We start from the raw sequence: 25,883 nt of genomic DNA, 5'->3' as shown, positions 1-25,883 counted from the left end.
TTTAGATGAAAACAATTACTGAAATTGCTCAATCCGTTCAAAGAATATCACCGTTTAAACACAATGACCCTAAAACCTCTTTCGTCCAAAAATGTGATTTTATGAATTGTCGTCACAATTGTCTCAAACATCATTAACGATAAAAACTCAGTTTAAAACTTAAACATTTTCAACAAAGTCCTTTTGAAGGCCCGTCTTAAAAAAAAATGGATTTTATAAATCATATTGTTTTCCTAACCAGGGTTGTGAATAAAGATATTGTGTACTACAGTTGTTGACAGTTGTTAAAACAAGTGTTCGGTGTTATTTTCTTGGTTGTTCCTAAGAGTCAGAATACACAATACCCAACAGGTTTTAGGGTCATTGCGGTTTAAATGGTGAGTTTCTTTGAACGGATTGAGCAATCTTAGTAATTTTTATCATCAAAAGGTGGCTTATGAAATTGGCTTTCCAGTCATTATTATTTGTGGTGGTATATATTTTTTAAAAGTATGGAATATATTTTTGGGGGTTTGGGTTCTGCTTTTTTTGACTCACCCTGTAGTATATTCCGATTATTTTCCCTCTTTTATTTTTCAAAATTAAGTAATAAACTTCGAGATGAAAATAAGAAAACCACTTTGCAAAAGTGTATACATCGATTTATTTTAAGGTGTAATATCATATAGCATTTATATAGTTGTTAATCAAACCAAAACTATTCTATATTCAATCAGAATATTTCAAAATTGTCCAAATAACTTCGAATTTTGGCATGGAAAGAGGGAACTTGCCTCTTATATAAAAAATAATAGTCATTTACAGTCAATAACAGCTTTTTGAGAATAATACATACAACAATACAAAAAAACAAAAGTACGTATCAAACTTGTCATGCAGGAGGTTGAATGGAGAATGTAAATGCATAGGTGGGATACATTTTTGCTTGCTTGGAAAAATACTTGAAATCCGTCTATACAATGAATCGGTACGTGTCACGTTACGGAATTTTAAACACAACCACCGTTTTAATGTTCTGTCTACGGATCCCCAAAAATGTGTGCGTTCTTTCAGCAAAACGAAAACAATTCACACACATGTGATTTGTTTTCGTGTTTTTATTTGGGATCCGTGGACAGAACTTTAAAACGGTGGTTGTGTTTAAAATTTCGTAACTTCAAAATTACATAAGTGATTTGAATGATTCTTATACTAACAGAAAGCTTATGAATTGGTCGTTCATATCCTGGATTTTGAAGGGGCTTCATGCAGAACTTCACTAAATTAATAGTCCCGACATTTGGGATTCGTTGGGTTTTTTTTACTCACCCTGTACATGTAAACACAGTATTTCAACACAATGTGTCACGGGCTTTGTGACAGACTGGGAAGGTTTTGCTTGCCTCCAACATGGACGTCGCAAGGGGGGGGGGGGGCGCAAGGGGGCTTCCCCCCCCAACGAACCCCCCCCCCCCCAAAAAAAAAGGGAAGAAAAGGGAAAAAAACACGTAAAAATAGGTGCGAAGCCATATTGTTGTTAATATGATGGGGGGGGGGGTGGGTAGGGCAAATGCCTTTCTTCTCACGCTCGAAAAAAATGATAAATTGAGAATATAATGAAAAAGTTAAGGAATTTTGGGGAAATATTGGCTTTTGCCCCCCCCCCCCCCCGGGAAAAATTCCTGGCGACGCCTATGGCTTCCAACGTTTCAAGTTTTACTGTTTACCCATGAATTCTACTGTTCATGTAAATTATTGACCTATCGAACTGTTAGTGTCTGAAAATATGCCGTTTCGACTAGGCATGGGCGAATCGGTGGGGGGAGGGGCGCTTCCCCCATGAAGTTAACACTTTTCTTTAGTAATTTTAACATGATGAGCAGTAAACACAATATGTGCATGAACATAATTACAAGTTTTCCATATGCATGCACAGGCAATACATTAGTGGAGCACGCATGTATTACACATGTGACGTTTGTTTACAAAATTGGATGTCGTATCGTCAAGTAAACCATCTTTCAGTAAACGGTTCTAGTTTTAGAAGTCTCTTGCAATATAATGAGGTTAAAAATAAGTATGTTGACATCATACTGTTTAATATGGCCCAAATAACATTTAAAAGTTGCGTGTATAACGGTTGGGTTGCCCGGCGGTTGTCTGTCGGAATGACGTCACAGGGCACATGATCTATGTAATAATGCATGATTCAGCACGGCTGCCACGCAGGGACTCGCACACTGAAGTGATGCAAACAACTCTTCACTCTTCATATAGCTATGTGTTAACACTGAGTAGGAGGCTACCACGAATATTTTTTATCATCTTTGCTAAAATACTACAGTGTCAGCTAACTATGCTAAAACACCTAATGATAAAGTGCAGTCATGTGCAATGCAATCATATATAGGCATACAATCATATATAGGCATACAAGCGGAAAGTTAAAAAGCTTTGTAAATATAACACGAACATTTTGCCGTAAGTTTTTAAAATTTCTTTCCGAGTAAATATTTGCATAAAGGTACAGTTTAAATCTGCCCGTGCATGTTAAAATTTGTACAATGACTATTTTGTGTAAAAAGGTGTGATTTCTCTTGGTAAAACTTTACCAAGATAAGAAACTTTCAAAACAGTCATAACCTTTCACACGCCGAGTCATCCACCGCATCTCCAACCTCACTATTAAATAAATCGATCGGACTATAACACATTACCTTAATCACATAACCTTATCAAATTAAAGCAAGCCCGACCCTCAGATGAGCTTCATTAACATGTTAACTTCCCAAGTCGGACATAAAATACATAGAAAAGGAAATGAAAATAAAAGATCAATTTAGTGGGAGAATGTGAAAACAAAATCCATGAACATTTCTATGGCGAAGATTAATAGTCCATAAATTGAGCCCGACTGCACACTGTGTGGAAAGTTTTGTTTTGACCAGTTTATACCATCACGAACAAAATCACGACACTGGAATTATTTAACTTTGAACTTGAAAATAAATGAATACATGGGAAACAGAAGGCCGCAATATTAAACATACTCAACGTACAGCGATGCATACTTAAGGAACTGAACGGTTCATGTCCATATAGATAGGATCGGGAGCAGACACGTGTGGCGGTGGAGGAGGATGTCCAAGGGCCTGCCAGGATTGACGCACCGAGGTTTCGTGTTGGTGGGTGGGATTGTTCAATCCCTGCTGTGCTTCTCCATCGTTGGTTTTGCCTTCAACATTCAAGTCCATATTAAATGGAACTTGTACAGTTCTGCCTCCATTTTGAATTCGCCTCCTGTTTGTTTAACAAAACAAAAATCACATTTAGGTGACAAAAGAGTCTATGTTGAGAGCTCGGGATGAAAGCAAATACAGTATTTTGAGAATGTTCACAATGAAGGTACACTTGGGGTGACGAAAAACGATTTGTTTTTACCTTACGACGAAAACACCAAAAAGGACCAGTATGAGAAAGGCAAGTCCGCAACCTCCACCGGCGATGGCGGATACGTAGCTCTTCTCTGAAAAGAGACCAAGAGGTATCATCCCTTATCAGTAAACATGATGACAGTGGACATGCACGACTGTTCCCAAACACCTGAGGCAAAGTTAATAATCTCGGTCACATACGAGCAAAACAGTCAAAAGCGTCATTACAAACACTTCATTTTTAAAAAGCGCTGACAGAAAGATGAGGGAAGAGATGAAAAAGAGGCAAAATCGATTGTAGAAAGAGAAACAAGAAAAGAAAGTACATAATTAAGCATCGACTTTCATGTCAGGCCGTTACTAAACAGTTCAACAAAATCAAAAAGAGCAGATCCAACAAGAAGCGTAAGAGCATGGTTTACAGATATCAAAGTGCAGGCATAATTAGTTGGAGCGTATCACAACAGAGAGGATGCAAGAACGAGACTATTGTTCATAAAATATCGGAAGAGGTGATTAGAACCTTCAATCCGATACAGAATGTACTTTAATTGTGAATGCAATGATAAATCATGTCCGGATTAATGTAGCAATAGCAATCATGAATACTGCCAACATGTCTCCAGAATAACAACGGACACTTTGTATGTACGACAGCAATGATCACTGAAATTGACAAGAATTAATCGCGAGTAAGTCAGAAGTCAGATAAAGATATAAAAGATATCCGTCTGGACACGAAAACACAACCGATTCACCGGGAAGGTAAACATCCTGCTGGCCTGATGTCACCATGAGGACATCGGATGGGTCAAGGGAGACCACGCAGTGAACAACTGGTAAAGATATGATTATTTTTAAAGAATAAATTAGCTGCATGTAATTACCAGTACCTGTTCAAGCAAAGGGAGGTTCATCTATGGCTTTACCGCTGCATATAAAGCCATATTGTGCTGTAACTGTAACCCTCAAGCAGCAGAGAATGTCTCATATCAGAATCGGACAATATAAGAGTTTATCATTCTTTAAAAAGAGTCTTCCCCTCTGAAATCTATTGACACAGTTTTCAAGTAGTATTTGACAAGTACGTTCTCACCTATCATGCAAGTTGGTCCAGCGTAACCAGATGGGCACTGACAGTTGAACCCGCTGGTAGGCAAGATGGTGCAAGTTGCCCCGTTTGCACACGGTCCACTACCACAGGGATCTAAACACACAGGAAACAATGCTTCTGTTAAGATACCATGATGTTTTATTGTGTGAACCATTTCATTAATGGCGTGTTAATGTGACAGCAGTTACGTCCACAAAGGTCAACCACACAACTATATTACAAAAGTTCCAAATGCCCGAAATTAAATTTGCTTTTTATAATTCAGGACAATACATATCTTTATAAGTGTTTTTTACTTGTTCGTTTGTATTGCTCAACCATTGTACCTCAGTCTCTTGGCCAACTGACAAATCAAGCTTGCTCATGCAATGATTATCCAAAATGCCATTCTTTTCTGTTGAAGTGTATCTTAGCTGGTTTTATGTTGATTCTCCACGAAAAAAAGGAAACACGTGTATATTGTTTTATAAAAGAAACCGCAGAAATTTGCATTTGAGATCGTTGGATCGGTACTTTACCAACTAATGGCAGCATTCATAATAAGGTGATACCGTTATGGTAAGCTACTGCACGTGTTACGGTAGAACAAGAATAAACCACTGAGAGAAACAATTCAAATACAACAAAAACGCTACCTTCAAAACAGGTTATTCCTTGGTAACTTGCAGGGCAGATACAGGAGAATCCATTGATTACATTGACACAGGTGGCTCCGTTGTGGCAAGGAGTACTGTCGCAATAACTGGGCTCTGCAAAGATGTCCAACAGCATTATAATGTATTGTTTGATTACTCTAGCGGTAAAATGTCGCCAACACTTGGTGACAGGGCCTTTCCAATGACAGCCCCTAAGGGTTCTGGTATGGAGCTTGCCCAAAAAGTGGTGCGGCGACGCGGCTTTTTTTTTTTTTTCCTGATTTTTTTTGCTTCAAATGTCGGCTGATGACTGCAAATGGTGCCCGACTAGACTTAGTGCAAATATATGGGAGTCCAGCGAAGCCACGTAAAGCTTATTCTCGATCATAACCCCATCTAAAAACACGTTAAAATTGTGCAGCAGCAGGATTCCAGTCAAACCTGTGAATTTGGCGGTTTTGAGACATCATCTTCCATTGAAAAAAAAAACTTTTTCATTTTGCCGACGCACATGGCTACAGCGACGCGCGCGCATACCAGAAACCGGAGACTTTTTTTTTTGGCCTAAGCCATGGCATGCTCTGCCACGGCATGTATGAAGTGAAATGTGCGTCTTTAAAATATAAAATTACATTGTTCGTGGTTCTATATCTAGATACTTCAAAGTCTATTATTAATCTCATGCGTAATCGGCTCTTGAAATTAAAACAGGGGCAGATCCAGGATTTTTGGTAGGTTGTGTGGGGGTGTGTGCGTGTGGGGGTGGGGTGTCATCAGAAATCAATGCTGAAATGTAGACAGTATTTTTTTGTCCGGACACTCCGTAAAATCAATAGGTGGATGGGTTGGGGCGGTGTTCAAATCCGACGATTATTAACAATATGTTACAGAATAGTGTATATAACAGAATATGACAGAATTCGCCCCTCAACCAAGCTGGCTCTGTTCGTATTTTTCGCACAGCCGGACATTGTGACCAGCATAATTATTTTGGGGTGTCAAAGCATGGGGGATTGCAATATTTGTAATTAATTTCTATGAAAATCTACATGTCTATGACACCCCCGGATCCGCGCCTGTTAAAAACAAAAGCCCTTGGGCCACGACCCGCCGTTCGCCTAGTGCTGTTTATAAAGACCACGAACCTTTTTCAATATGAAGACCACCACTTCGCTGAAAAGTATGTGGACCGTAATTTTGCGCGCCCACACCGGATGTGTGGACGCGGATGAGGGTTACGTAGCCCCAGTCAGTCCAATAGACGTAGTCGCCGTAGACAGCCAAATCGAAGGGATGGATATTCGTGTATGATGTCAGGTCAATGAGAAGTTCTCGATTGTTGCCTAACAGGTCACTCCTCTCAATCTTGTCCAGGTTTGCATCACACCAGTACAGCTTGTCGCCTAGGCAAGGCAAAGAATCATATTTTCTTGCTGGTTATCAAAGCCGTTATTTACGGTACAGAGGCGAAGCCAGCGCGGGGTAAGGGTAAGGGTAAGGGGTGTTTACCCCCCCCCCCCCGCATTACACAAGTGACCTTTTCTCCCCAGCGTTTTACAAGTGCATTTTTTTACCAGCGGCCTTTTACGGGTGCCCTTTTTAGGAATTTCGCTGCTCGCCACCGTCTTATTTTGCCCTTCAAAAGTTTATAGATTGAGCAAGTACAATAACAAAGTATTTATTTCAAAGGAATTTATTTTAACATTACCATCTATCACAACGCCATTGGGCCAAACTAAGTTGTCAGAAACTAGAGTCATCCTATTACTTCCATTAAAGTCAGCTCTTTCAATCTTCGACGAATTTCCCCAGTCCGTCCAGTAGATGAATCTTGAAAAGTAGGGGATTGCTATTGTAAGTTATTAATATATGAAGACAATGGACAAATATTTTTTTTGGTTGGTGTTATTCGGTTGAAGAGTTTGTTGCAATGTGCAATGTGCGACTGCACAACCAAGCAGACTGTAAGTTAATAACGAATATAATTCGTACAAATCCCTCTTACTATATGGGACACGATTGTCCATCTAGTGTGTGGTTGAATTTTACCCCTCATGATGCCGGTGTGCTCCATAATGTCAAATGCAACTGTTCTTGATTTGACTTGGTATCTGGTTTTAAAATAACTTTCCACACATAGTTAGAGCTCAACATGAAGAAAGTTGGCCAAAGAGCTATCCTACATTGACTGACAGAGTAAAATAAACTCACCCATTTTCATGATCAGTTATGATTGTTCTTGGTTGATCCAAACCATCCACAATGGTCTCTCTACCACCTGTGCCGTCCATACGGACTCGCCCGATGTATCCAATGATGCCATCAGTCCAGTACATCATGCGTGCTTCAACATCCAGTGCCAATCCGTCTGGAACTATTGGGAAAGAGGGGTATAAACAACACAAAATACAGTCGTGACCCCTCTTATAGCTTCATGCATAAATATATAACGAAAAGCCAAAAGCGTTAAACGTGGCTCTAGGCATATCTTAATGCCTGCATGATGGGGTCAGAAACAAGTAAAGTAGGTGAGACCACGTGATGTTAACCAACGTATGGAATGTTTATCTTCAGTACAGGGTGTGTAAACAAAAAAACGAAACCCAAATGGCAGGACCAAGTTTTGAAAGACGTTTTGCCTGTAGTACTTTCAAAATCTAGGATATGAACGCCTGATTAATACAATTTCCTTTAGTACAATAATCATTCAGATCACTCATGTACTTTCCAAGTGACGGAATTTTGAACACAAACTCCGTTCTTTAAGTTCTGTCCACGGATCACAAAAAAAATGTAAGCGTTCTTTCAGCAAACGAAAATAATTCACATGCATTGTTTTCGTTTTGCTGAAAGAACACTTACTTTTTTGTGATCCGTGGACAGAACTTTAAAATAGTGTTAAAGATCAAAATGCCGTTACTTGAAATGTTTATGAGTGATTTGAATAATTTTTGTACTTAAAGAAAGCTTAATATCTGGGTTTTTATATCCTAGATTTTATAAGTGCAACAGGCAAAACTTCATTCAAAAATTGGTCCTGCCATTTGGGTTTCGTTTTATTTACTCACCCTGTTTACTCACCCAGTAGACATCTATCTTTTGCTGGTGTAAACATTTAAGCACATTTATAATGCTATAGATCCTTAGAGACAAAACCACGAATGTTTTTTTTTTCTCGATCCCTTTATAAACCTTCAGCTGCAGTGAAATCGAATGAAATGAGTGTTTGTAACACAAAGTATTTAATGATAATAATAATAATAATTTGGGAGACTAATCATCCTTACTCGCAGCTGGTATGCTGAATTGCGAGGGACACGGCTACAACGTGGTCGGGCAGCTGGCACGTAAAGGCGCCTATGACTGCCGGCCACATCGACCCTTACATGACCACGGAGCACAGCCTGAGATCAAAAGTGTTTGATTTTTCAGCGGTACGTGTCAACACAAGGGCGGATCGGGAGGGGGGGGGGGGGTTCATCTGCAAATATTTCTGAAATGTAGATAATTGTTTTTTCTCCAGACACTTTGCCTCAATGGGTGCGCTCAATGGGCGCTGTTCAAATCCGACGATAATTAACACTGTATTACAGAATAGAGTACAAAATACCCCCTTACAAAACTGGCTCTGTCCGGTTTTTTTGTGCACAGGCAGACATTATTACCAGTATACTTTTTTGGGTGTCAGAACAGGGGTTGGGGGTTGGATTATTTTGAATGAATTTCCATGAAAACATTTTTTTTTTGACAGAGATGCCCCCCCCCGGATCCACGCCTGCAACATTACAATCGACTAACTTACGATGGAGTTGGTTTACAACTATCATTTGGCTGCTACCATTCAGATGAGCCCTGGAGATCCGTGGAAATGGTAAGCTTTCCAGATCGGACCAGTAAACCATTCTGTCTATCGGGTCATAGTCAACAGCCACTGGGCGCTTCACATCGTTGAGAGGGAGAGGCGCTATGTCGGCAAGACCACGGCCCATGCTTCCGGCGTAAATGGTACCATTATGCAGATCAGCAACAAGTGCAAAATCTCCTACATGAAGATAATAAATATGAAATGATATTGTTCAAGATTTACCTAGTCACGCAATCAAAATGTCCTTTTTACCTCTCAAAAATGTAGTTGTTGTATGCGATTATTATACTGTTCTTATAATATGTGTAGAACCATATTAATGCAAGTAACCAATAGCAAAATATTGATTAAATGATCGTACTCCCCGTAGGCCTACTGGTACTAAACACCCCTTGACAATTTGCCAGGCTTGATGTCATTGAGAAGAAAGCAAGAAATGTTGGTGATTTACTACGATGTCATTAAAAAAAAATGTTTCAGGAAAAATGAGAGCTATCGCCGAATTCGTGTTTTCTGATAGTCTAGGGGCTAGACATTGTTATTCGTCAGATACGTACGCGAAAACACGCCACCGCGATATCCCGCTGCCGCGAGAGGGCGCTTTCACGACCAACCAATATCACCCACGAACCCGTCAGAACAACGTCTAGGCCAATTCCTATTGGTTGTGTAAAGCGTGCACCTATTTAGCCTAACATACGCAGCGCGCAATTCAAACAAAATAATAGTAGTTCCGACGCAAACTTTCAATTTTTTTCCTGTAGTATGCAAGTTGTAGCAAGACTTTTGTGCATCTTCACTCGCTCTTTTCTTGTGAGTAGTAGGTGTGGGACTGAAAATGGACCGTTATTGCCTGCAGAAGTCGCGCATGCGTACTATAGTTTCCCCCATCATTCAGGGGAGATTTTAGGCAACTTGTCCTAGACGTTGTTCTGATTGGTTCGTGGGGGATGTTTGTTGGTCGTGATAGCGCCCTCTTGTGGCGGCCGGTTATCGCGGCGGCGCGCGGTTATCGCGTATCAAACAATATCACGTCTAGCCCCTAGACTAGTTTTCTGATGAAACATAATGTGCATACATTTGCAGTGTAATTTCCTCTGAGCTGAATCTTCAATTGGTTGGGTTTTGAACATTTTCCTTTGGATTTTGAGCGGTGTTATTATTGAAAACGAACAATGAAAATGAATGAAAAGCAAATTATCATATTATGCCTTTACATCTCGCTTCCGAGTGTAATGGATCAGGGCGATAGAGGGCGCTAAGTGAGTTGGGAATTATGTCCAAGTTGGGCTCTAAGCTGTGAAGAGCATGCACAAACCCAATGTACTCATGGTAATACTCACGTCTAAGTATCGAAATAAAGCACTTTAAATAACAAAAAGAAAGAACCCCCCCCCCCCAAAAAAAAAACCTTCAATAAAACTTCAAGTAGTTATACTGTTACAGTAGTTTTATTGATTAAAAAGTTAAAAAGGCAATTCATTACGCCATTTGGTTTCTAATGTTGTTGCGTTGTTTCGTTAGTCGCACTGTCCTATTTTGTTTGGCTGTTCGATAATTTGCTGAACTATTTTGACACCCTAGTTTTCACCTTATCAATAATGAGATTAACATTTCCTTTTTCCCGGCGAGGAACCGCACTTATATGATTCTAAACAGCAAACATTACCTGCTTGTACTGTTCGGAATGCAGCTCCGAGTAACAAAAATACCCGAACAACCCCCAATAATCCCTCGACTAGCAGGTGTCCCATTACCGGCAGAAAGCTTGTCCTGGTATTCTGAAAAAAATATAGAATAAAAAAAAATGTTATGTTTCCTTCGGGGGCCCCCTACCGCGTAGGGTTCTTTTGACAGGGTGGAATAACGCCCCCGCAAAGCAAAGTAAAGCTACGTTACTGTAGGACTTACATCAGGCCATTGTCTATTGCTATTGCAGTTTGCATTCCCACAGCACCCGCGTCCGTAAGATGGTGCTGTTTTCAAACGCGCAGTTTCAAATATAAACTAGAACGGCGAAGCCGCCATGGCTTGCTGTCGAAGGCAGGAAGGGAGGCTGAAGGTAGGGTTGGGGGATGGGCATGATGGGGATCAGGATTCTCGTTGATGTGCCAAGGTGTAGGGGTCAGTTTTTAAATGCCAATATAAAAAGTCAACAAATGTCCTAATAAATACATGTACAAATATTTCCATTTATACATGAAAAGTTTTCCATTGTTAGGGAATTAGGTTCCCTGTTGTGGAGCCTTTTTCCAGCCCCCACGGAATCTTCTGTCCCCATACATGTATTACCATGGAAGAACTACCGGTATTGTGTAGTCCCCACAAATGCGGAACATCAATGGGTATGTACATGTAGACACAGCATCATCACCACATGCCTCAAACCTTACCCTTACCCCATCCCTTCCTTGCCCCCCCCCAAACCCACTCCAACCCCCTACCCACTCCATCCTCCCCACCCATCCCCACCCCATCACTTACACATCTCAACCCCACCCAAACTTCAATCCCTATCTCCTCCCCCTTCCACCACCATCCCTTCCCCAACCCCCTACCCACCCCAACCCCTACCCACTCCATCCAACCCCTACCCTCTCCATCCTCCCCCTACCCATCCCAACCCATCACCTACACATCTCAACCCCACCCAAACTCCAATCCCTATCTCCTCCCCTTCCCCGAACCCTTCCTTCCCCCATCCCCCTTCTATACCACCCACCCCATTCTCCCATACCCATACATCCCCACCCCAACCCCTACTCCAATCCCTACATCCCACCCCCTGCCCCACCCTCCCTTTACCCAACCCCTACACCCACCCACCCCCACACATCCCCAACCAAACCCAAACCCTACTTCAATCCCTATATCCCGCCCCCTCCCCCACCCCCTCCTAACCCAACCCCTACACCCACCTACCCCATCCTCCCCTACCTGTCTCCCCTACATTTACCTGTCCCCACCCCACCCCTACACATCCCAACCTCACCCAAACCCATTATTCAAACCCCCCATCCTCCCGTACCCCATCCCTACCAACCCAAACCCCTATACCCCACCCGACCCCACCCCATCCTCCCCGACCTATCCCTACCCATCCCAACTCCAACCCCATAGAACTAAAAGATCAAACCAGAAGCACATGCACATAAGTATACATATGAATGCTCCCCCAAAATGCATAGTGTACATGTTATACAGGTACATGTATAATGTACATGTTCTCCCACTATACATACATTTAACAATTAAAAACTGTAACATTTTCCTTGATTAAAATTCCTCAATAAAATCATAAAATTAACTGCAATGAAATGAAACTAATTGTGAGTTATAGAGATGATACATGTAAACTGCAATTTTTTTTACCAAGTTAGCTGGAACCCAAAACTTCAACATTTTTATCTGAACGCGGACGGCCAGACAGACGTACGCCGGACGGACGGACGGACGGACGGACAGACGGACGGAAATCGGTATTACATAGGCTCGCATCTGCTTCGTAGCTCGCCAAAAAGGGGCGATATTAAGGGTTCTAATTCGATTATCGTCTCAGGTGAAAACAACAGATCGCAGACGACAGCCTTGCTGCATCAGATTTCTGTTACTTTAAGCCCCTCTCGCTTGGCCGTGTGCTTTACTTTAGGCTGAGCTCTCATTTAACAGAAAATGCCAATTTGGCAACCGATCTACAGATTCATGAACATTGACCATTGGGTGTACATTGTCCATGGCCAGATATCTTGAACTCTGGACAAAGATGATCCTCAGGTGTCAGTGTACATGTATATATCTTTTTTTATCGTATGAAAATATTTTTTATTGTATGAAAAGGCTGGTCGCGCGCAACGACTTATAGCTGGTTATCGGTAGCATTTTCCATATCAAAGTGCAGTGGGAACCAAGTGTCAACAAAATGGCGGATTAAACGAAATTGTCAGCGCCAAATGTCATTTTCATTGCACAGTTGTTTCCATGTTAGTTTACGATTATGTCACTTTTGTCACCATTGCACAATAATATTGGCGATTATGTAAGATGTTGTAAACTATTCACAATCACTATTATTGTGTAAATAAAGAGAAACAAGTGTTGAATGATTGTGCAACCGCCATTTTCTGACAGTCGTTGACATGACAATAGTTCGACTAGAGTCGTTTGCACTTCAACTTCGGTGCGCATGCGCTAGCTACGTCACGAACCAACCACTAGTTAACAACTGGTCCTTGTTCGAACTTTGTTGTTATTTGGTCATACTGTTACATAAAAGCGTTTTATAGAACCAAGTGTCGTAGCTACCACACATTAACCCTATTGTGCATAGCAATATGAGTTATGAATACAAATATCACTGGTTCGAGTCCACGTTGTCTCTACGCGTTTTCATGGACTATTTTTCTTTTCCATTCATCATTGAGATAATTTTAATTTAAGGAAAAAAGAAAACGAAACCTTAGTGTCTTGTCATGATTCAAAGGAAAAAACTTAATTTTTCATGACATTGACCTAACCCTCCTGGGGGAAAAAATTACGCCCGGCGGCGTATTTTTTTCCCCGCATACATGGTATTTTATCCAATCACATCATGCACCCTAACATGAATATTTATCACTCTGTGTGGATGGAAGACACTAAGATTCTCGTAGTGTTTTCCATTCAATTAAATTATCCCAACTAACAAAAATATTGGATGAAAATGATCATGGTTCGAACCACAGATCTCGCGATTCATAGTCCATTCCACTAACCCCAAGGCCACCGTGGCAGCTCGCCGAAAACTGTTCTTTATCATGCACATGCATGACTGAGCGATAGGAATGGTGTGACGTCGTTGTTATTTTCTTATGAATAAAGGCTAGCTAGCCGAATAACCTTGATCCATTGACGATATGCATGTGCTAGCTGCAGATAAAAGCACTGCGCCTCTGCAGGCGTATTTTTTTTTCTGCAGCATAGGTCGTATTTTAACCAATCAAGTGACGAACGCTAACATGAATATTTATCACGCTGTGTGATTGAAAGACACTGAGGTTCTCGTAGTGTTTTCCCTTCAATTAAACCTATCCCAACCAACAAAACTATTTGGTGAAAATGGACACGGGTACCGGGTTCGAACTACAGATCTTGAGATCCGCAGTCTGCGGCAACTCGACGAAAGTCGTTTGAAATGCTCAAATGTACATACATGAGTGATAATAATGATGACTGATAATAATGGTGTGACGTCATTGTTATTTTGTTATGAATAGACATCGAACTGCTGAATAATCATGATCCCTTCACGACGTGCGCTGCAAATAAAAACACCGTCGCGCAGCCAGAGCGCACCCTCTGTCGCGCTTTGAATATTCATAGTGTCCAGGGCTTTCGGTAAGTAGTGATAATTATAATGATATTATTGGAATTACAGAATCAATCAGCAGTCGGAAGTAATCGCGGTGTCTAATCATTTTGAGTAAGGCCTTGTTCGCCAAAGTTTTTAACTTAATGGTTCTAAACAAAGACCCATAAATAATAGGCTATCAGCCGGGAAGAATTTTTTTGTTTGAATACGCAAAACCCGTGTGGGTTTAGTTTGTCCGGAAACAGTGTACTACATGTAATAATATGCATGTAATGGTCGTAAGTAGTGGACAGAAAATGCTAAATCATTCCCATGACGTCAGCTTTTGTTGATTCATTCATTGTAACACACACATAACAACAAAAAAGAAAACGGAAAAAAAATCTGTTCATGAACTGGGGATTTGTAACCTTTGTATATGACTCAGGGCTGAAAAAATGTTTGGAGGAAGTAAATTTCCAAAATAACAAGGATACCATCAATGTGTGTTGAAATTAGAGGTGGAGAGGAGCGAAAAAGCAAAGGGAAAACGGCTTATTGAAGATTTCTGTTTTGACTTTAGTTGGTATCAAAACATATTTGAATAATTGCATATTGGTTTTGTACAAAAACCCCATTGCAAAAATTACTGATAAAATTATGTTGCAGAAAATATTGTGTTCGACCCCATGACTCAACAAAATCAGTTTTGTAAATGCTAGCAACTTTGGCGAACCAGAATTTCGCTTAAGATAGATTTACATGGGGCTGGGAGTTTGAAATTCTTTATGGACAAAGAATAACACAATTTAAAGAAATCTGGAACAAGCCAACATACTTTAAATAATGATCCCTAATTTCTTTCTGAAATGAACAATTACAATGCAGCAGCAAGCTGCTATTACACGGTTTTTCGCTATGAATAACAGGGGCTTGTAATTCGTACAACATTGTAACATGTTTAGGTACTCGTTGATCAATCCACGTTGTTTATATCGAAGCTATCCTAAAATTGTGGGGGGAAAATCATATCTTGAGAGAAACTATCGTTGGTCTTGAAGGCAAAATGATTTCGGAGATAACGAGTTCTATGTCATCATAAAATTATGTATTTTGAAAATTCTAAAGGCATAGAGGATCATTGTGTTTCTTTGTATTTTGTTCGTTTCTAAAAAAATAAACAACTCAACATCCAAAGAAAAATGTCCAAAATCTAGTATGTTGAACTCTCAGTTCAGTGGATAGCACACATGTTGAGAAAACAGTGCAATATCACGCTCAACCTCTTCATCATGAAGCACGATTTCGTATATATAGAACTCTTTTTTTTTCAATATAAGAATCGATTAATTGACTGATGGTTGGAAATCTCCTGCTTTTCCTATTTTCTTCCTATAAATGACATGCAAAACAGACGGAATGATTTCACAGAGTGTTCAACACCAGTGCGGTGATCTTCAATACATTGTCAAGTTTTTGACCAAAATTCGGTAGGTTACTTTTAAAAAATGCGGATGATTCTATATACCTTCAGATATTTTTTACATTGAAGTATTGCATTGATTCTTGTATGTGCATTTAAAACCCAGATAAACCGTTGTTGTAGAGCACGTATTAAAAACAAGCTACAAATACAGTACTGTGCAAGTAATTAATTCAGGGCTACTGAACAAATAAAAAAATACTCTACATATTTGAAGACAAAACATTCACATGCTAAATACAGACTTGAGATGACGTTCCATCTTCAGACCTTGCAACATGTTCATTGTAAATGTCATTCATTTAATTGTGCTAGTCTTTAAATCATGTTTTGCACAAAAATATAGACCTACATGACGAGCACTCAGGAAACGATGTTCCAAGTATTCTTACTTTCGTATTGCAATTGCCCTGAAAGTATAGACTAGATGTGAAGTTTATTCACATTTCTCGATGAAAAAAATGATGATTAAATCCGTGATTAGTTATGTAAACAAAGGTTGCTACATTGATCGCAATACACAAAACTACATTTTGTAACTTCAAAAATATTGGCGCTTACACTTTATCGTGCATAATAATCTTACCGCACGCCAAATCAGTCTGTATATTTAGTATAACTGTTTCAGAATATATAGGGTGCAACTGCTTTTTTGTTTTATATAACATCTTTTCACGGTCAAGTATGCTCCGACATTTGTTGAAAAAGAAATACAACTAATTTGCACGAACCTTTTTTTTTCAGAAGCCGAATTGTCACGTCAGCTTAAATGATTCAACTTGGAAGGCTTTATCAAGTTATTTCATATCAACAGCGCGGATAACACGAAGACCATCACCTCCACAGTAGTAAGAGATAAAATATCAACTGCAACTACGCGTTTGGATAAACCAGGGACTAAGAATAAATATGATTTGTATTCAGGGAGTGTCTACGCATGCGCACAAGAATGCGTCACTTATTTCTGGGGCACGGGAGGTAAAGTCCCGTTCTTTGTTGTTTGTCTGAATTTTAATAACAAGTAAACATCAATACAAATAAGTAATTTTGAACATTTCCAAACGTACTGGCAAGTTCAAATTTATGCAAACGTTGATCATGGGCGGCGCAAGGATTTTTTTCAGGGGGGGGGGGGGTTGTAAAGCACATTTACCCCCACCCCCAAAAGTCTTGTAGTTTCTCTGGCGTATTCGCATTTTTTTTTTCGAAGGTGGGAGGGGGACATTTACCCACCCCACCCCATTAACAGCCCTACATACTCCCATTAAAAGTAAATATGACTTGACACCAATTTCGCAGGTTTTTTTTTTACTTCCTCCCCCTTTCCCCCTCTTTTTCCACCTCCACCCCTTGCCCCATCCTGGCGAATCCCTTGACGTCGATGGGATTCCACTGCTTCTTCTAGAGCTCATCCTCCGGGTCTGAAAATAAACCCAGGCCTTACAATACATATGATTGATATTTGGAGTGTGCATATGCATAAGAATGCGTGGCTTATTTCCAGGGTGCGGGAGGGAAAGTCCCGTTCTTTGTTGTCTTTCGTCTGAATTTCAATAACAAATGTAAATATCGATACAATGTGTAAACTTTGAACAGGCCAACGTGTCCAAACGCACGTACAGTTCTCACGACATGTGATTCCAACGTCAATGGTTCCTCTTCTTCGATAGCTTGTCCCCAATACGACTTCCACAATGGGTTTTCATGGACATGGAACAATCAGTCTTGCATAATAACTACCTCCATGCAGACTTGTTTTCAATAGAGCTAGAGGAGTACCAGCATGACCCTTGAGCTTTCTTTTGTGCTTTAACTCTCCGAAGTGCTTCGAAAACATTCCATCATCGATTTCTGTGGACTGCTCAGTGTGATGCGGGATATGCCGCTTTATATTTACAGACGGGGCGAATTAGCTGATGGCGCTAAAACGACATATCCCACATCAATCAGGGTTAAAACGACATATCACATATCCCACATCACAGTAGTCAACAACTGTTTTGTTTCATCTTGCCAATAAGTCAAACAGTTAAATGATTGTAACTTACACTGTCGGACAAGAATTTCGCTTAAGGTTAGATTTACATGGGGCTGGGGGATTAAAGTTATTTTTGGACCGTGACAAAGAATACAACAACCAACACAATTTAAAGAAATCTGAAAAATAATTACCCCAAATTTCTTTCTCAATATGCACAATTACAATGCGGCAGCAAGCCCTACATTTCGAGTTTTTCTCGCTATAAATAACAGGGGCTTGCAATCGGTGCCACATTGTATCATTTTCACGTACTCGTTTAGCAATCCAAGCTGTTTATATCGAAGCTATCGTAAAATTGTGAGAAAACAATCATATCTTGAGAGAAACTATTGTTGCTCTTTGAAGGAAAAATAATTTCGGACATTTTTTTATGTTACCATAAAAGCATGTATTTTGAAAATTCTAAAGGCATATGGGATCATTTGCTTTCTTTGTATTTTGTTCGTTTCCAAAAATAAACACACCTCAACATCCAAAGAAGAATGTCCAAAATCTAAACTTTTAAACTGTCAGTTCAGTGGATAGCAGACTTTTTGCGAAAAAAAGTGAAATATCATGCACAACCTCTACATCATGAAACACGATTTCGTTCATAGAACTCATTTTGTTTTTATATAAAGACATCGAATAATTGACAGATCGCTCGAAATCACCTGCACATCCTCTTTTCTTCCTATATAAATGACATGTAAGCCAGACGGAATGATATGGCGGAGTGTTTAATACCAGTGCGATGGTCTTCAATACATTGTCATGTTTTTGATAATAATTTGGTAGGTTACTTTTAGTATAAATGCAGATGATCTTATGCCTTTAGATATTTCTTAATGAAAAAGTATTACATTGATTTTTGTATGTACATTTGAAGCTCAGACAAAGTGATATTGTAGAGCACCAAACCAACCTGTGGCTTTTATTTCTACATGTATTAACATATAGATGATTTCCAACTATGTGGGGTATTAAAAACACACACTTGAGATGACGTTCCATCTTCAGACCTTGCAACGTGTAAACTGAAAATGTCATTCATTTAATTGCGCTAGTCCTTAACCCTAAAGGGGCCGGGGCCGGAATCCGCCCCCCTCAACTTTTTCTGCGATAGCCTTAATTTTTTTTCCCTCGCGACCCAAGCTGTTCTGACCTTTTAGCCTCGAGCCTTGCGCATCTTTTGATACCAAAAACATAAAAAATCGGACACGGGTTCCCGCGCAGTGAAAAAAAGTCCGTGAAAACTGAATTTCCCCGTTTACGTAGTGTACACAGCGCAGAATTACCATTCGTGCATATTAGCCATAATTCAAAAACCCTTTAATCTATAGTCATGAAATTTCTTGGGTATGTTAATGAGAGGTTGTTCTATGCATTTACTGAGTTTCAAATTGTTTCGTCATTCGATGGCCGAGATCTTTGGGGGGGGGAGGAATTGCCCCCCCCCCCCCCCCCCCGCTGAGAGATGGTCAAAATAACCCCGCCCTTTAGGGTTAAATCATGTTTTGTACATAAAAATAGGCCTACGTGACGAGAAATCCGGAAACGATATACCAAGTATTCTTACATTTGTGTTGCATATGGTCCTGAAAGTTGAATAGAATAGTTGTAAACTTTATCTACTGTTCCCGATGAATTAATAACTATACTATAAGTATGATGAAATCTGTGGTTAATTATGCAAACAAGTTTCTACATTGATCACAATACACAAAACTCACTTCAAAAATGTTGGCGCTTACCTTTTATCGTGCATAATAATCTTACTGAACGCCACATCTGTCTGTATGTTTAGTATTACTGTTTCACAATATATCGGGTGCAACTGTATTTTATATAACATCTTTACACAGCCAAGTATGATCCGAAATTAGACGAAAAAGAAAAAAAAATCAATTTGCACAAACCTTTTTTTTCAGAAGCCGAACTGTCACGTCAGCTTGATGTTTCAACTTGGTAGGCTTTATCAAGTTATTTCATATCAACAGGCGGATAACAGATCAACTTTCGATACTTGATGAAAATGGCACCTACGCATTTTGGAAAAAAACAGGGCCTAAAGATAGATATGATTTGTATTCACGGTGTCTACGCATGCGCAGAATAATGCGTCACTTATTTCTGGGGTGCGGGAGGGAAAGTCCCGATCTTTGTTGTCTTTCGTCTGGATTTCAATAACAAATGTAAATATCAATACAATGATGTAACCTTGAACAGGCCAACATGTCCAAACGCACGCAAAGTTCTCAAGTCATGCAATATGCCAACGTCGATGGGATTCCTCTTCTTCGAAAGCTTGTCCCCAAGACATACACAATGGGTTTTCATGGCCAATGAACAATCAGTCTTGCATAATACCTACCTTCATGCAGACCTTTTTTTCAATAGGGTTAGAGGAGCAACAACACGACCCTTGAGCTTTCTTTTGTGCTTTAACTCTCCGAAATGCTTCAGAAACATTCCGTCATCGATGTATGTGGACTGCTGGGATGCGGGATATGTCGCTGTATATTAACAGCCGAGGCGAATTAGCCCATGGTGCTAAACGACATATCCCACATCACAGCAATCGACACATTTTTTGTTTCATCTTGCCAATAAGTCTAACAGATAACTGATTGGAATTATTACGATGCATTAAATAAATTAAATACTGCTCACTGAGTCACAACTCATGCGCCACGAACGCTGCACCCCTCCACCGGAAAGTTAGGTTATAAGAACTAAGAAAGAATGGGAATGAAAGTTTTTCCACAAAGTGCTAAAACAGCAGAGAGTGACGTATGACACAAGCTAGGAATAAAGCTGGAGGCTCAAGTAATGCACAAATAATTGAAACATGCATATAAGAGAAATATAGTTAACACAACACAATTAACAACAATGATATTAGACATAGTAAATATACTACTGAATAACACATTCATTTCTATATTCTGAAATGCCACAGTGTTAGCTTGATGAATATAGTGAGGAGGTGGGAGTTGAAAACCTTTTGATTGACACATCATTCACCGGGATGAATGCTATTGTCAGCATATCGGTATTTCCATAATGCAAGGAGTCTAGATACTCTCTCGGTCTTTTGCGTACTCCGGGACTGGGTAGGGACCCCAGAATTAACCGCCACCGCGAGAGGGCGCTATCACGACAAACCAATATCACCCAAGAACCCGTCGAAACGACAATCTAGGCCAACTGGTTTTCAAATGTGTCCGCACGTGCTTGGCCTAATATATGCAGCGCGCAATCATACAAATTCGTATTAGTTCCGAAGCAAACTTTCACATTTCTTCGAGTAATCTAAAAGATGCAGCAAGACGTCTGTGCAACTTCAGTGGTCACCTCTTTTGTGAAAATGGGCCGAAATCGCCTGCAGAAGTCGTGCATGCGCACTAGTTTACGAGTTGGCCAAGACGTTGTGCGGATGGGTTCGTGGGTGATATGGTTGCAGGCCAGTAAATCGGTCCGAAATTGCCTGCGCCGGCCAAATCACGATACGCATGCCCTCAAAATCTTCAGTATTTGAGCATGCTGTGGGCCATGAACTTGAGGGTTTGTAAAAAAATATGGGTGGAGGCCGTGCACAGGACTGTGAGCTTGTAGTTCCGTTCAATTTGAATGAAATTGGGGCCCTTAAAGCGCTCTATTGTGCAATGGAGTGTAGGCATCGTTTTTCAACATGGCGATGGGCTTCAGGACTATTTTCAGGGGTGATCATCTTCGGATGGAATTTCTCCTAAAAGTCATCAGTTAATCCCCCCCCCCCAAAAAAAAAAAAAAAAATTGAAAAGAAAATGAAAGATGATGAAATAAGCTTTAATTTGATGTGTGTCTCGAACAGCTTGGAGAGTTGTGAGTATTTTTCCCGACTTTTTGAAGTGTGAGCATTTACCATTGTGGTCTATGGAAGTTTATTTACTGGTCTGTTAATCTCAAAATGGCTTCTTCCATCGTTCGTTGTCAAATGAGGGCGCTTGCGCGTTATATTCCACGACAGTGTTTTTTTCGGCGGGGGGGGGGGGGGGGACCTGGGGGGGGGGGGGGGGGGCAGCGTTTCAAAAGGGGTCACCAATGGCGGTTCCGCAACAAATGCGCCCAAAATCTGAATGGGGCCGATAGACCGTCGTCTGATCACAGCAATTTCGAGCAAACAAGGAGGGGGGGGGGGGAATTTGGGGTTGGTAGGAGCAAAAACTCAATTAACTTCTCGCAATTTTTTGATGAAATATGAGTCATCCATCCTTCCTCGTGCCGCACAAATGCTTTGGGGGAATTTTGTTTAAACCTCGGTTGCAGGCCAGTAAATCGGTCCGAAATTGCCTGCGCCGGCCAAATCACGATTTGCATGCCCTCAAATCTTCAGTATTTGAGCATGCTGTGGGCCATGAACTTGAGGGTTTGTAAAATATATGGGTGGAAGCCGTGCACAGGACTGTGAGCTTGTAGTTCCGTTCAATTTGGATGAAATTGGGGCCCTTAAAGCGCTCTATTGTGCAATGGAGTGTAGGTATCGTTTTTCAACATGGCGATGGGCTTCAGGACTATTTTCAGGGGCGATCATCAACGGATGGAAATTTCTCCTAAAAGTCATCAGTTAACCCCCAACAAAATTGAAAAGAAAATGAAAGATGATGAAATAAGCTTTAATTTGATGTGTGTCTTGAACACCTTGGAGAGTTGTGAGTATTTTTTCCGACTTTTTGAAGTGTGAGCATTTACTATTGGGGTCTATGGAAGTTTATTTACTGGTCTGCTACCATATTGGTTGGTCGTGGTAGCGTCCTCTTTCGTCGGCGGGCTATCGCTGGGGCGGGTTATCGCTTATCAAACCATAACGACGTCTAGCCCTATATACTGCGCGCAATAAGCTTGCGCTTACGATTAATTGGTTCACAAAGAGGGCGCTGTGAGCAATTTTTACACTGGATATATCTGTTTGGTGGTTTCTTTCAGTTGGTTTCCAAACTCTAGCGGTTTTTTTTTTTTATCTGATTTTTTTCTTCGGGCGGGGGGGGGGGGGGGGGTTGTGCTGGTTTTAAAGCATTATTCAAAATAATTTTCATGAAACAAAACTAAAGTACAGGACTGGGTTACCATGTTTAGCCGATTACAACCAGCTACTGTCAAGTTTTGCCAAATTTCGAATACTGGGTGTGTTCTTGAAGGGCTGTTTCCAATCCACTCGGCTGTGTAACTGTTGGTGTCGTTTTTAGCAAATTGATTTAATTCGGGCGGACACAACCATTACCAAGTCATCGGACCGTTGTGTTGCGCATGTTTTGTTGGTATCTACTAGTGTTTTTTTTCTAGGCCTTCTTTGCTAGATTTGATGTCTTGAATATTATCCTGTTACTATCGAGGGAATTTGTAGGAAGTTTGTCCAAATGACTGCAGGTCATGGTCGAGATTCTTGATCTCGGTAAAAAGGCTGTTCATGAGTATAAGTATCCAGCCGGGGTGTTTGTGTGTGTGTGTGTGGGGGGGGGGGGGGGGGGGGGGGCACATGCACGCATGCGCCCTCTATACCCGATGATTACTGAAATCAAGCAACATCCGTCGTCTCGTTGCGCTTCGGCAAACCACGCGACTGCAGTCTGACTATAATTATAGGCAAAATGGAAAAGGAAATTCTTTTTTAGGGGGTGTGTGAGAATTTGGAGTAATAATTCGCAATGGGCATTTATAAATTAATACACGTTGCAAAATCACAAAGTACACGATATAATCCATTACCTGCTACTGCGTGGAGATCGAACAAAAATACAGGAGGCAAGTTATCCTCCCTGGGTCTATATTGTCTCAGGGTTTAATGCAGTCATTTGGAAAGGGTCAAAATACCGGCTGCCGGCTGGAACGGACTAAGCACATACACAATAAAAAATCAAACTAAAATGATTGCATGCATTCCTTTTTTTAATCATTGTTCTAAATACACATCAATTACTATATATTCTGATAAAAAACAACACTTTTTATTCAAATTGATCGATATGAAATTACAAAACAAAAATAGACTGTGATAACAAAGTGATTACAAAATAGATAACGACAAACGATCTCGGGTTTGCATTTATCTGGAAATGTAAAAGGGGCTCATATCGCCAACGTGTTATGCTAACATAGTTGGCGACAAGCAGAAAGGATAACTTGCACAATTATACCCATCCCCTCAATTGTGTCGAAAAGATATACATGTAAAAAATCAAACACAGCTTTTAGTTGGCAACAAGGCCGGTACTAATGCGAATTCGAAGCAACAAGGTAGTTCGATGTGGGACACTCTTGGAATGTCAAGGAAATTGCTGGAATTTCTACTCCCACCACTATTTTCCCAGCTGCAATATGGCGCTTGTATTGTGGGTAACCGATGCAGCAACGTCAAGACTATTATTTTCTGCTATTACGTCCGATGCACACGAGAGCTACGTGCTGAGCAAAAAGTCATTCGAGGCCGTTCTGTCTTGCGAGGCCATGAGGCTAAAACCTCCCTAGCTGTTTGATTCTTTTCGACGAAGCTGTGTTAGGGACATGGTGAGAAAAAAAAAACCTCTCTCTCTTCACTTAACTCGTACGTACGACTTATAACCCATACGTACGTCTTATGACTCTTACGTACGCCTTATAACTCGTACTTACGCTTTTAACTCGTACGTACGCCTTATAACTCGTACGTACGCCTTATGACTCGCACGTACGCCGACAAGTTGATCATCATTTTTCTGTGCAGCTTAAGAACTGTGAGAGTTCTGAGTATAAAAAAAAGAAAAAGTATGAGCATTCAGCACTGGTGTCCATGGGTATTTTAATGCAAGGGGTCCACATGATAAGCGATTTTGCTCAGCATGTAGCTCTTGTGCGACGAGCTTTGGGCACGGTCGTTAATTTTGATCGACATCTGTCCCAAATTATAGGCCTATTATGCCCGCACTTCTACCAACCAGCGTTTTATTTTGTACAGTGTATCTGATAATTTATTGCCTATATAATTAATTTGCCTTAACTGTTGTTCTTCCGGAAACGTGACGTAAGAATTGCCCCTTTTCTTATTCACGGTGCATGAAGCCCATTGATGCTTGGTATTTAAATTGCCGCTAGTCTTTCGCAGATGAACTTAATTGATTTACTCTCTTCCCATGCTTTTCTAAAGCAATCCGTGTTTTTACGAATAAGCAAAGCTACTGGAAAATCTCATTGACAACTTACAGGTGATAAGTAGGGAGATACGCTTTTGTGTGCTTATGTCTTGAGAATGTTTAAGTTGAATATTTACCTATGATATATTCGACTACCTATCGATACAAGTTAGTCTAAGAACTGACACCATATTCTGTCGACGCTTCACAAGCTAAAACCAATGAATATTTCTTTAGAAATGTAGACGGGCTGAAACATTTTTGTGGGTCATATTTGTTGGAATTGCTGAGAGAATCTTAAGAAAAAGAAAAACTAAAGACACGTTTCGCGTAACCGCAGCGCCTGTTTGAATAATAATAATGTCACACATAAGCGGACTGTGAACGGTTTGAAAGGCAAAACATGCAGAGTCTACAATGAACCAAACTGTAATGTATGCTCCCGCACTCAGTAATGCATTTACAGTATACTAAAGTGCGCCCTCAGTTGTGACACAGTTACAATCCAGGCTTCTAACATGGCTGAATAAACCAGGTGAACAAGTACTAGTTCTTACACGTAATCTATTGTTTAGTTCCAAATGTGTACATATAGTCTAAAATCGAAAGGAGCTCTACGAATCTTTTTGTCATCGAATTTTTAATTGTTATGTTTTATTTTAACGAAAACAATATTTTGTTTTGATTTTGGGCCTCTGCAACTATCTAAAAATGGCTCTTATTTTGCGCCAAAATAAACCTGCCCTGAGAGAGCTGATTTTTTGTCTGGAAGCCAATAATTCGAATTTTATAAAGTCGCCCCTTTCCAATCCCCCATTCCTATTACTTTTATGACTGCAAATCACCGTACTCTTTCAGAGATGGTCGATAACTTTAAAA

At 40.4% G+C, this 25,883-nt stretch overlaps 1 protein-coding gene across 4 annotated transcripts; it reads right to left on the bottom strand.

Moving 5' to 3' along the window:
* Window positions 1–1,525: 1,525 nt before the first annotated feature.
* LOC119743087 (low-density lipoprotein receptor-related protein 4-like) lies at window positions 1,526–20,117 on the bottom strand. 4 transcript variants are annotated; one of them, XM_038219431.1, is made up of 10 exons: window positions 19,776–20,117; window positions 10,697–10,808; window positions 8,965–9,204; window positions 7,374–7,536; window positions 6,871–6,992; window positions 6,308–6,565; window positions 5,163–5,276; window positions 4,510–4,620; window positions 3,421–3,505; window positions 1,526–3,279 (listed from the first exon to the last, which is right to left on the bottom strand). In XM_038219431.1, the coding sequence occupies exons 2-10, from the start codon at window positions 10,779–10,781 to the stop codon at window positions 3,051–3,053; spliced, it is 1,407 nt and encodes a 468-aa protein (XP_038075359.1). In that variant the 5' UTR covers window positions 10,782–10,808; window positions 19,776–20,117; the 3' UTR covers window positions 1,526–3,050. The 4 variants fall into 4 exon arrangements, with proteins under 4 accessions (XP_038075359.1, XP_038075361.1, XP_038075363.1 ...); XM_038219433.1 differs by having other exon boundaries at window positions 10,697–10,811; window positions 19,777–20,117; XM_038219435.1 differs by lacking the exon at window positions 19,776–20,117 and adding an exon at window positions 19,611–19,673.
* Between the last annotated feature and the right edge of the window lie 5,766 nt (window positions 20,118–25,883).

The sequence above is a fragment of the Patiria miniata genome, unplaced genomic scaffold (assembly GCF_015706575.1).
Source record: "Patiria miniata isolate m_02_andy unplaced genomic scaffold, ASM1570657v1 HiC_scaffold_6, whole genome shotgun sequence".
In the NCBI taxonomy this organism is placed as follows: Eukaryota; Metazoa; Echinodermata; class Asteroidea; order Valvatida; family Asterinidae; genus Patiria; species Patiria miniata.
Note: the sequence above shows the minus strand (reverse complement) of the source record. Positions and strands in the feature narration are given on the sequence as shown.

Coding starts and splice junctions, on each gene's coding strand:
- LOC119743087 (XM_038219431.1), bottom strand. CDS start 10,781: ATGGGACACCTGCTAGTCGAGGGATTATTGGGGGTTGTTCGGGTATTT. Junction 6,566..6,870: donor CAATGGCGTTGTGATAGATG/GTAATGTTAAAA, acceptor TGCCTTGCCTAG/GCGACAAGCTGTACTGGTGT. Junction 4,621..5,162: donor AGGAATAACCTGTTTTGAAG/GTAGCGTTTTTG, acceptor CTGTGTGTTTAG/ATCCCTGTGGTAGTGGACCG.